The sequence below is a fragment of the Topomyia yanbarensis genome, unplaced genomic scaffold (assembly GCF_030247195.1).
Source record: "Topomyia yanbarensis strain Yona2022 unplaced genomic scaffold, ASM3024719v1 HiC_scaffold_239, whole genome shotgun sequence".
Taxonomy (NCBI): Eukaryota; Metazoa; Arthropoda; class Insecta; order Diptera; family Culicidae; genus Topomyia; species Topomyia yanbarensis.
Genome location: NW_026683425.1, coordinates 12356 through 24509, shown reverse-complemented (window position 1 = coordinate 24509; position 12154 = coordinate 12356). Strand labels below are relative to the sequence as shown.

The following is a 12154-nucleotide window of genomic DNA, read 5'->3' as shown; positions in this document are numbered from 1 at the left end:
TAGAAACAAAAAACAGTGAAACGACAACAACAATTAATTTCCTCAAACAAAACAAAAAAATTTTTACCGTTGCTTAATTTCCCAAATATAGAACAATAAATAATTATTATGGGTCATTGAAATACAGTCGTTACTCTGCACTCTTCAAATTTGTCCATTGCAATCATTATTTCATGCGAAGTCGTAGTATGCAACATCGACAATTTTTGCTATTTCGTTCTTCAAATTTTACAACTGTAAAAATAGTTCCACCTTTCATTTATTATCTTGCATTTGGCAAGCAGGGTGAATTACAGAATTACATTTTGTGCAATGTGTTCAACAGATGTCGCTAGTACATCGTGGGCGATGATTTTTTTAGATTTTCTATAAGCTGTAACGTTTGTTTGTATGTATGAAGTCTGTTACAATAGAAACCGAAAATTTGGGAAAGGAATTGTACAGTCAAGAATTTTTTTTAGTTACATAGGCGTCAATATTCGTCACGCCGACACACGCCGGCGCGCCGCCGCCGGTAGGGTCCAACGGCGTGACGCCGCCAACGCCGCCGCCGCCGGCCAAAAATGTCGCTTACGCCGCCGCCGATTAAAAATGCATCGGCGCACACCTCTAATTGAAAGAGGAAGTGATGTGCATAGGTACAACACTAGAAACGCGTCGGATGCAAGAACACCAAACTTTTTATTTAGTAGATCACAGAACTCCTTGTTGTACAAAGGAATAAGTTTTTTTCAATTCGATGCCTAGACATATTAAACGTGCAGCCACATTAGCGGAGTTCAAAACACTATGTATTTCACACGTAAAATCTGCTTTGTAGACAGATTTTTTGAATTTTTATATTTTGGAGTCATTTGAATAACTATGTAATACCACGAAGATTGTATTTTTTATCTCTTCTATTATTTGCATTCAGTCACACTAAGTTATTATATTCGCTATGATGATGATGGATTTTTGTTACTTGTTTATTAAAGTTATTAAAAAATAATGAGATGTCTGCAAAAGTCTGAGCCACGCGCGCGCTAAGCAGATAGAGACTAACTTGAAATCGAACATGGTGACCAGCACTAAAAGCTCATCGGGTTGAATCGAAGCTTTTAGACTTTTGTTGTGATCAGGGTCTGATTTGATGATGGAGTTGTGTTGACTTTGCTCGACAATAGAGTTAATTTCGGTTATTACTGCGATAGTGGTAATAACGGAGTTAGCTCGTTGAGTATGGGACTTGATGACTCCTTCTGATAACTACTAGATATCGGGTTCAATTCCTGATCAATCAAGGATGTTCTCGAATAGGAATATCCCTTGATTGCCTTGGGTTAATGGTAGGAAACTTTCAATAAAGGGGTCTGATGTGGATGATATAACTCGATTAGACTCTGCACTGCCACTAGGCTCGTCACTTCTCACCTTAGCAGGTGGTAGTACCATGTCTTGGACAGGCGGGAGGAGTCTTACAGAGAATTATCGGAAATGGAAGCTATTGGGTTCAATTCCCGATTCTATCAAGTATCTTCCCGGAATGGAAATTTTCTTGATGGACCCTGGTTGTTGGCGGAATATTCGAAATGTATCTGGTTACGTTCTTTTGAAGGAAAGGCTATGTCTGCAAATTGAACCAGTCCGTTTCTTTTTGTTAACTGGTTTTGTTATGGATCAAAATATTAATTATCTTTTAGATAAATCGTTCAGCTCACACCTTTGTGGGGGTATGAGGTGGGACCATCATCATCATCAAAGTCACATATCTTTCGTGCTCCGACGATCAGAGTTTTCGCATGAGCAAGCGGACTTTCGCGTCATCGTCCAGCCGTGCAGCATCTTGCTCGAATAAATAAAGGTTATGTTCCCATCCGGATCGTAGCGAAATTATTTGATATTGTATGCTAGTAAGACGAGAATCATTTCACGGTTTGGAGTGACCTGAATACTGATTGATGAGGTAACACTCCGGAAGAAATCTTGCTGCTGCTGCATTAACTGTTGTTGCTGCTGCTGCATGAAAACCTGTTGCTCTTACATTAGCTGCTGATAGAGCTGGTAGGATGCTTCGGCGGAGGACGAGCTGGTAGTTGAAGATTTCTGGGCTGATGGTGGACCTGTGAAAAATGGAGCAGAATGCCGCTGATGATTTTGCTGTATTCCTGGTTGTTGTAGGGTTAGTCCTGGCTGAGGTTAGATTCCGCTTTACTGTTCGTTTCACGTGGATGATACAGATTGGTGTTCGACCACCAATTATATTAAAAACTCGTCGCCACTGTTACGGGCTGTGTTCGTGGGTGACCCATAGATAAGATTACACGACCCATACGTTAAAAATATACTTCATTAAAATAGAGACTCGAACAACACAGAGTGATAAAAACGCGTGTTACTGTTATAAACTTGTATTACAGTACAGCTAACCGGATGCTATTCGTGGCGTCAACTGAGTGACAGGCGGACAGCCACCAGTGAACCCTGCAATTCCTATTGGGTTAAGGATGTCCATGTCTTTAACATATATTTTCTCTTTTGGTGCATTATTTTCTCTGTTGGCCAGAAATTTGCTCTACTTACTCCACCGTGCCTCCCCCGGTATCGGTACCGAACAGACTCTATCAATATGTAATGAGTTTGCTCAAGTTGTGTTGTTTCTATACTAGCATGCTGTTTATAAGCAAAATTAGCATTAAGATGGCTCTTACCAAATGTAAATGTTGACTGACATAATCACATTCCAAAGCATCTCGATGTACTCTAATAAATTCTCTCGGATCTCCTTTCGACCATGGCGGCAACACGACATGATTTAATGTCTCGCTATTCTGCTTCATACCAAAATCAAAATTATTTGCATTGGTTAAAAACTCGGGTAAGTAAAAAAACTCAGGAATAAGTTCTTTTACGTCGGCCATATTGTGTTTCGACGCTGAATGCCACGCTTCTTTGATACTGTGGAACATCCTATCGGCTAGATCAAAATGACCTCCTTGTAAACGCAGAAAATGTTGTGTAAATGGCTCTAGGCGAACAAGATATGAACAAACAATCATTGCTGAGCTGTAATGTGTTCCATAAAAATATGGCGGAGTTTCACCATGTGGATCATCCCATTCTTGATAACGCTTTTCAAACTGTTGGAGGCGTTCCTTCGACTGCGCTCCCATTGGCATTGAAAAATCACGAAAAGTCTTAGGATTAGAGAAATCAAGCCAATCCGATTCGTAGTCGGCGAGAATCCACGGGAATACTGGATATTGCATCAAGTCATTGTACGATCTTCCGGCCAATGTGTTCAAATGCATCAAATATTGGAAGTTTGATATTTCTCCACGCTAAAAAGAAAACACATATGTAAAATTAAATTTACCAATGAAATTGTAGCATACATACCACCCATCGCTGAGTAACAGAAGTTTCTCCTATAAGGCTGCTAAACAAATTCGAAGATTGTTCTACATTTGCTGTGCGACTTTGGCCAGCAACTGATTGTTGAGCATTATCCGCAATAGAAGTAGCAACAGACATAATCCTCTGATACACTTTGTTCCGAACTTTGCGTGGAAAACTTAGCAAAAAGTTCCGACCATCGCCTGAGAACACTTCCAAAGCAATGGGTTGTAGCAGATATCTTCGTTTATGGACCTCTCGAATGTCTTCATAAGCAAATTTTGAACTTTGTCTCATCTCGTGGGGTCTAAAAGCAAACAACTATCGTAAACTATGCAAAGTTAATAATCAGTCATGCTTACGTTCTGACATTTCCTGGATTTGGTAGAATTGGCTCGTAGCTTCCAGAGCAAAGTGAATCTATGTCTCGTATTTCTCGATTTTTCATCAAGGTAAAACCATCTATCACATAACAATGTTCTTTTCCGAATAGCAGTAACCCTTCGAAAGTATCTAGTCCCTGTATACGCGCACACCGGAATATGTGTGATATCTGTAAGATGCAAATAAATGATAATTTTGATATATTCTTCTAGAATGTGCAATTAAACGCTCAGATAGTCTCGTAGTTTGCGGCTACAATATATCAACTACATCCGCTAGGTCATTTCCATGGGCGGACATAGCGTAATTGATAATTCGATTAATTCGTACACAGCGCACCTCGGTTCGACTTCCAACTTCCAAATATAATTCTACAATAAAAAACAATTCCATATGCGCACAACAGATCTAAACACATAGAGGAAGATGGGGTAAAAAGCGCACCTAAGGACATATGATCATAACTCAGCAATAGAACATTATTTGCAAAAATTTAGTTAATGATATCGTTTAGCCAACATTCTCCTCTGTAATCACAATCATAACGCTTTGCAAAATATTAAAAAACATGAAAAATATTCAATGTGGCAAAATTATTAAAAAAATACTCTTTGAAGAATAAGCTGAAAAAACGCACCTATGTGGGGATACAATGCACCACAACAACGGGGCACAATGCACCACAACAAAGGGGCAGAATGCACCGGAAAAACGAGGAAGAATGCACCGCAATAACGAGGAAGAATGCACCGCAATAACGAGGAAGAATGCTCGGTGAACAAGCAATTAGTTTTGTTTTCTGTAGGGATTTCACAAAAAAGGTGCCATTTAAAAAAACTTTAGGTTATGCAATTATTATGTTTTCAGGACGATTTTGCTGTTTTCGATTCCAAAATCAGAAAAATAAAAGAAGAGCCGATGTAGCAAATATATGAATTTAGCAAAATGTTAAATATTTAGTAACATTTTCATCTATAGTGCGACGGAATAACGAACAAAGGTAAAAATACAACTGGAATGCACTTATACAGTAATAAAATAGAATTTGTTCGACACATAGGCTAATGATAAATTTGTAAATACCAAGAACGAATTACTATCATGAATTGTAAGGATAAAGATAAATTTAGTACACTCTTTCTATCAACTGAAGTAGTATAACATGGGAGAAGATTAACTCACAACGAACAGCACTATAGACACGAGCATTGTTGTGTTTGTATTGTAATGTGGATGAAAGAATAGCGAAAACAATCGTCGTGATCACAGCTTCGATCTGACTTGTATGTATATAGAGAGAGCAATTTGAAACCACCGTCGCGATAGGTTAGTTGAAAATAGATCTGGTGAAGGAAGGTTGTTCGTTTTCGTTAGTCGGTTAGGTTTTTGCTGGAACATTTTGGACCTTCGAACCGGATCGAAAGCAATTCAAACCGCAAGTGCCTTGTTCGGTAGTGAGTGAATCGCGAAAAATAAAGCCGCTGAACAAAGTGTAACCATTGCGCGGCTGAAACGATCGCCGTCGCGTTTGCGAATTGGCGGGTGCGCCATAGTGAAGGTGGATTTTTTTGGGCAAACGCGATCGCGCGGTTAGCATTAACGATTCGCGCAAGGTAAATGCGCCGGTGGAAAAGCCGAAATACGACGGCTAGTGCTTCAGATTGTGTGGTGGAAAGATTTTCGCGCTACCACGATTACTGTCGAGTGTGAAGCGCTTGGACTGTGGCCATTTTTCAAGTCATCGGCCCATTGTGACTGGTGACTATTCAACGGATTGGGAGGTAGTTGAACTCCGATAGGGGGGAGGGGGGCTCCGCCAGCGAATGACGGATCTCAATAGTGGCATGTCTGTAATAATATATGTGGTATGGACGGTCATCGATTTTTTTCAGTGAAAATTAAAACAAACTGCATTTTACCGGACGTTTCGACCTACTAACATGTTCAGTCATCCTCAGCGGCTTACTATAATATAATATTTGTTAAAATCTAACACTAAACACAAATTTAAACAACATCACTTACATGCTAACAGCGTCTACACAATGAACAATCACATTATCAACTGCTGTCTTGTCTTGTACACTCAATCTCCGTTGGTACTTTCTTCGGACGCACGGTGCTCTTCAGCTTCTCTATTAAGCCGTTGTATGCAGACCTAAACTTAATAGAATCCCGTTGTAGATTGAACGTGTTCGACTCTCCTTTGATTTTTATTTGGAACATTTCCACTATCAACCGGGTATCGGTCCTAGGCACCTCGTCCAATATTTTAGCATTTTTAAAGTCAAAAAGGTGACCTTCATTGATTGTATGTTGTGCTAGCCCCGTACTTCCTACGCTTTTATTTTTTATATCATTCTTATGTTGTTCCAAACGCTTTTTTAAAAATTGACTTGTTTGTCCAATGTATGTCTTATCTGTACAGACACCGCATGGTATTTCGTAAACAACATTAGTTCGACGGTCTTTTTCTATTCTGTCCTTAAGCTTACTGTGTACTGTGTCTTTAATTTTGTCAATGGTTTTAAAAGCTAGTTTTATGTTATGCTGCGATAAATACCGGGCTATTTTTTCTCCCAGACCCGGTATATAAGGTGCAGAAACAAATTTCATTGTCACATCAGTGTTTTTAGGTTCAAGAGTATTGTACAATTTGTGTGTTCGTTCTTTAATAATCTTGTTGCAGAATGAACCTGGGTAATTATTATTAGTGAGTATTTGTTTCACAACTTCTAGACCATTTGAACGATAATATACTTCACTTAGTTTCAATGCCGTATCAACTAATGCTATCGCTGAATTTTTCTTATGGTTAAATGGACTCGAGGAATTATAGTCTAAATATCTGCCTTCTGAATCCTTCGGAGTCCATTCCGTGGTGAGATGGTCCTCCTCCCTACGCACTATTGTATCCAAAAACCGTATTTGACCATCCTCCTCAAGTTCTATGGTGAACTGCAGTCGTGGGTGGAAACTATTAAACACCTCCAGCATGCGCTCCACTTGTTCTCTTCGCACACTCGATAAACAGTCGTCAACGTACCGCCTGAAGAAAATTGGCACAATGCCTTCTTAATGCAACTGTTCCAGCGCACATCTCTCAACCCTCTCCAACACTATGTTTGCTACAACTGGCGATAAGGGAGATCCCATTGGTAACCCAAATTTCTGCTTGAAGAAACGACCTTGATGCATGAAAAAAGTTGATGTCAACACCAACTCAAGCATTGCAATGAAGCTGCTCTCAGGAATCTTGGTGTGCTCCTCCAATTCGCCCCATCGTAGTCGTACACTTTCTATGGCGTAATCCACAGGCACATTTGTGAATAGTGAAACAACATGCAACGAAAACAACGCACACTCATTGGTTACAATGTGCTGTCGAATATCGCCGACAAATTCAAAGCTATTCACTATATGGTGATCTGTTTTACCAACAATTTCATTTAGAATGGATGACAAAAACTTCGCTGCATTGTATGTTGCTGTACCAATCGTACAGTTGATTAATCGTAGCGGCATCCCTTCTTTGTGCGTTTTCGGCAGCCCGTACACTCGTGGCGGGTTACAATTATAAACCTTTAGTTTCAATTTTGTGCATTTATCTATCCATTCCTCTTGGCTCCATTGGTCAAACATAGCATTGATCTTTTTCAGTGTGGACGACGTGGGGTCATTCCTAATCTCTTCGTAGGTCTCCGTGTCATTCACTAACGTAAGCATCTTCGATTCATATTCAGCCTTATTCATTACAACCGTCAATTTGGCTTTATCCGCTTTCGTAACAATCAAGTCATTCCTCTCCGCTAGATATTTGCTACTTTTTATCACATCTTTCCTTATCCATTCGTTATCACTATGAAAAGGTTGCTTCAGGTAGTTGATGTGATTGATAATGGCATTGGATACTTCATTTCTGATTGTATCGGCTTGGGGATCCCAGTGAATGTAACTTTCGATTTCAGATAGCAAACGTACGTACGGTGGATGCTTTAAATCTGGCACATTAAACCCACCCCAGGTAACCAATAGGCATGCTAAATGCATCTTAACGGCTACTTGATAAGCACTAAAGTCATATTAAATGCTATTTAAAGGTCGCTTTTGGCAAAATATATGGCTAAATTACTGCTGTGCCATGAAAATGCTTTTCTACTGCTGTTGTGCATTCAGAATGCTGCTTAGTGGCAAGAAGTTTTTAAACAGTTTTTCGAATGCTGATTAACAACAGTTATGCATAACGAATGCTAGCATACGGCAAGAAGCATCCGAAATGCAAATTTTACGCTACTTAACTGCATACACTAATGCTTGTTGGTTACCTGGGACCACCTAGCTGCAGTGTGCGCATGAGAAAATCGGGTAACTCAACGTCCGTATGATTACTAACCCAGGAGCTCTTGTGACACAATTGCTGTATTTTATTCGTTTTTAAAATCTCCAGTTTTCTCGTCTGCTTTGACTTGCTTCGTCCGAAAACAGATTCTTCTTTCCTTTTCACTGCATTCTTTATATACTCGAAATCTTCACACGACACACACTCAGCGATGTGATTTAACTGTGCTGCTGCTGCTTTTTTCAATTTACTAACGGAGCGGAAGCAGTCTGAGATGAGCAGACTGAGTAAGCTTTGTTTGAATTTTTTGGTGATTTTTTCAGCTTTCTGCATAGATTGTTCATTTTCGATTTCTAAGTCTAGACGATAATCGAAGCCGTTTGGAACAATTTTAGTCCTGCGACAGTTGAGTAGAAATAGTTTCCGGTTTCTTAGTCGAGCTAGTTTAAGCTGCAACTTCATATAGTTCCGTAGAGTGAACTCCAGTCTGTAGCCGTATTGCCGACCAAAGGATTTCACGAAGAACATTGTGTGGATGCTCACCGTGAACTGTTCTTTTATCGATATGACTTTGTTGCTTTGTTTTCATCACCGCTAGCAAATTTGGTATGGACGGTCATCGATTTTTTTCGGTGAAAATTAAAACAAACTGCATTTTACCGGACGTTTCGACCTACTAACATGTTCAGTCATCCTCAGCGGCTTACTATAATATAATATTTGTTAAAATCTAACACTAAACACAAATTTAAACAACATCACTTACATGCTAACAACGTCTACACAATGAACAATCACATTATCAACTGCTGTCTTGTCTTGTACACTCAATCTCCGTTGGTACTTTCTTCGGACGCACGGTGCTCTTCAGCTTCTCTATTAAGCCGTTGTATGCAGACCTAAACTTAATAGAATCCCGTTGTAGATTGAACGTGTTCGACTCTCCTTTGATTTTTATTTGGAACATTTCCACTATCAACCGGGTATCGGTCCTAGGCACCTCGTCCAATATTTTAGCATTTTTAAAGTCAAAAAGGTGGCCTTCATTGATTGTATGTTGTGCTAGCCCCGTACTTCCTACGCTTTTATTTTTTATATCATTCTTATGTTGTTCCAAACGCTTTTTTAAAAATTGACTTGTTTGTCCAATGTATGTCTTATCTGTACAGACACCGCATGGTATTTCGTAAACAACATTAGTTCGACGGTCTTTTTCTATTCTGTCCTTAAGCTTACTGTGTACTGTGTCTTTAATTTTGTCAATGGTTTTAAAAGCTAGTTTTATGTTATGCTGCGATAAATACCGGGCTATTTTTTCTCCCAGACCCGGTATATAAGGTGCAGAAACAAATTTCATTGTCACATCAGTGTTTTTAGGTTCAAGAGTATTGTACAATTTGTGTGTTCGTTCTTTAATAATCTTGTTGCAGAATGAACCTGGGTAATTATTATTAGTGAGTATTTGTTTCACAACTTCTAGACCATTTGAACGATAATATACTTCACTTAGTTTCAATGCCGTATCAACTAATGCTATCGCTGAATTTTTCTTATGGTTAAATGGACTCGAGGAATTATAGTCTAAATATCTGCCTTATGAATCCTTCGGAGTCCATTCCGTGGTGAGATGGTCCTCCTCCCTACGCACTATTGTATCCAAAAACCGTATTTGACCATCCTCCTCAAGTTCTATGGTGAACTGCAGTCGTGGGTGGAAACTATTAAACACCTCCAGCATGCGCTCCACTTGTTCTCTTCGCACACTCGATAAACAGTCGTCAACGTACCGCCTGAAGAAAATTGGCACAATGCCTTCTTAATGCAACTGTTCCAGCGCACATCTCTCAACCCTCTCCAACACTATGTTTGCTACAACTGGCGATAAGGGAGATCCCATTGGTAACCCAAATTTCTGCTTGAAGAAACGACCTTGATGCATGAAAAAAGTTGATGTCAACACCAACTCAAGCATTGCAATGAAGCTGCTCTCAGGAATCTTGGTGTGCTCCTCCAATTCGCCCCATCGTAGTCGTACACTTTCTATGGCGTAATCCACAGGCACATTTGTGAATAGTGAAACAACATCCAACGAAAACAACGCACACTCATTGGTTACAATGTGCTGTCGAATATCGCCGACAAATTCAAAGCTATTCACTATATGGTGATCTGTTTACCAACAATTTCATGGATGACAAAAACTTCGCTGCATTGTATGTTGCTGTACCAATTGTACAGTTGATTAATCGTAGCGGCATCCCTTCTTTGTGCGTTTTCGGCAGCCCGTACACTCGTGGCGGGTTACAATTATAAACCTTTAGTTTCAATTTTGTGCATTTATCTATCCATTCCTCTTGGCTCCATTGGTCAAACATAGCATTGATCTTTTTCAGTGTGGACGACGTGGGGTCATTCCTAATCTCTTCGTAGGTCTCCGTGTCATTCACTAACGTAAGCATCTTCGATTCATATTCAGCCTTATTCATTACAACCGTCAATTTGGCTTTATCCGCTTTCGTAACAATCAAGTCATTCCTCTCCGCTAGATATTTGCTACTTTTTATCACATCTTTCCTTATCCATTCGTTATCACTATGAAAAGGTTGCTTCAGGTAGTTGATGTGATTGATAATGGCATTGGATACTTCATTTCTGATTGTTTCGGCTTGGGGATCCCAGTGAATGTAACTTTCGATTTCAGATAGCAAACGTACGTACGGTGGATGCTTTAAATCTGGCACATTAAACCCACCCCAGGTAACCAATAGGCATGCTAAATGCATCTTAACGGCTACTTGATAAGCACTAAAGTCATATTAAATGCTATTTAAAGGTCGCTTTTGGCAAAATATATGGCTAAATTACTGCTGTGCCATGAAAATGCTTTTCTACTGCTGTTGTGCATTCAGAATGCTGCTTAGTGGCAAGAAGTTTTTAAACAGTTTTTCGAATGCTGATTAACAACAGTTATGCATAACGAATGCTAGCATACGGCAAGAAGCATCCGAAATGCAAATTTTACGCTACTTAACTGCATACACTAATGCTTGTTGGTTACCTGGGACCACCTAGCTGCAGTGTGCGCATGAGAAAATCGGGTAACTCAACGTCCGTATGATTACTAACCCAGGAGCTCTTGTGACACAATTGCTGTATTTTATTCGTTTTTAAAATCTCCAGTTTTCTCGTCTGCTTTGACTTGCTTCGTCCGAAAACAGATTCTTCTTTCCTTTTCACTGCATTCTTTATATACTCGAAATCTTCACACGACACACACTCAGCGATGTGATTTAACTGTGCTGCTGCTGCTTTTTTCAATTTACTAACGGAGCGGAAGCAGTCTGAGATGAGCAGACTGAGTAAGCTTTGTTTGAATTTTTTGGTGATTTTTTCAGCTTTCTGCATAGATTGTTCATTTTCGATTTCTAAGTCTAGACGATAATCGAAGCCGTTTGGAACAATTTTAGTCCTGCGACAGTTGAGTAGAAATAGTTTCCGGTTTCTTAGTCGAGCTAGTTTAAGCTGCAACTTCATATAGTTCTAGAGTGAACTCCAGTCTGTAGCCGTATTGCCGACCAAAGGATTTCACGAAGAACATTGTGTGGATGCTCACCGTGAACTGTTCTTTTATCGATATGACTTTGTTGCTTTGTTTTCATCACCGCTAGCAAATTTGGTATGGACGGTCATCGATTTTTTTCGGTGAAAATTAAAACAAACTGCATTTTACCGGACGTTTCGACCTACTAACATGTTCAGTCATCCTCAGCGGCTTACTATAATATAATATTTGTTAAAATCTAACACTAAACACAAGTTTAAACAACATCACTTACATGCTAACAACGTCTACACAATGAACAATCACATTATCAACTGCTGTCTTGTCTTGTACACTCAATCTCCGTTGGTACTTTCTTCGGACGCACGGTGCTCTTCAGCTTCTCTATTAAGCCGTTGTATGCAGACCTAAACTTAATAGAATCCCGTTGTAGATTGAACGTGTTCGACTCTCCTTTTATTTTTATTTGGAACATTTCCACTATCAACCGGGTA

At 39.6% G+C, this 12154-nt stretch overlaps 2 protein-coding genes across 2 annotated transcripts; both read right to left on the bottom strand.

Moving 5' to 3' along the window:
- Positions 1-2624: 2624 nt before the first annotated feature.
- LOC131695015 (WD repeat and FYVE domain-containing protein 3-like) lies at positions 2625-3947 on the bottom strand. Its single transcript, XM_058983549.1, has 3 exons — positions 3738-3947; positions 3379-3682; positions 2625-3320 (listed from the first exon to the last, which is right to left on the bottom strand). Exons 1-3 carry the CDS (start codon positions 3821-3823, stop codon positions 2640-2642), a joined length of 1071 nt encoding a protein of 356 aa, XP_058839532.1. The 5' UTR covers positions 3824-3947; the 3' UTR covers positions 2625-2639.
- A 5967-nt stretch (positions 3948-9914) lies between these two features.
- LOC131695016 (uncharacterized) lies at positions 9915-10881 on the bottom strand. The gene is made up of 2 exons (XM_058983550.1): positions 10326-10881; positions 9915-10267 (listed from the first exon to the last, which is right to left on the bottom strand). Exons 1-2 carry the CDS (start codon positions 10879-10881, stop codon positions 9915-9917), a joined length of 909 nt encoding a protein of 302 aa, XP_058839533.1.
- Between the last annotated feature and the right edge of the window lie 1273 nt (positions 10882-12154).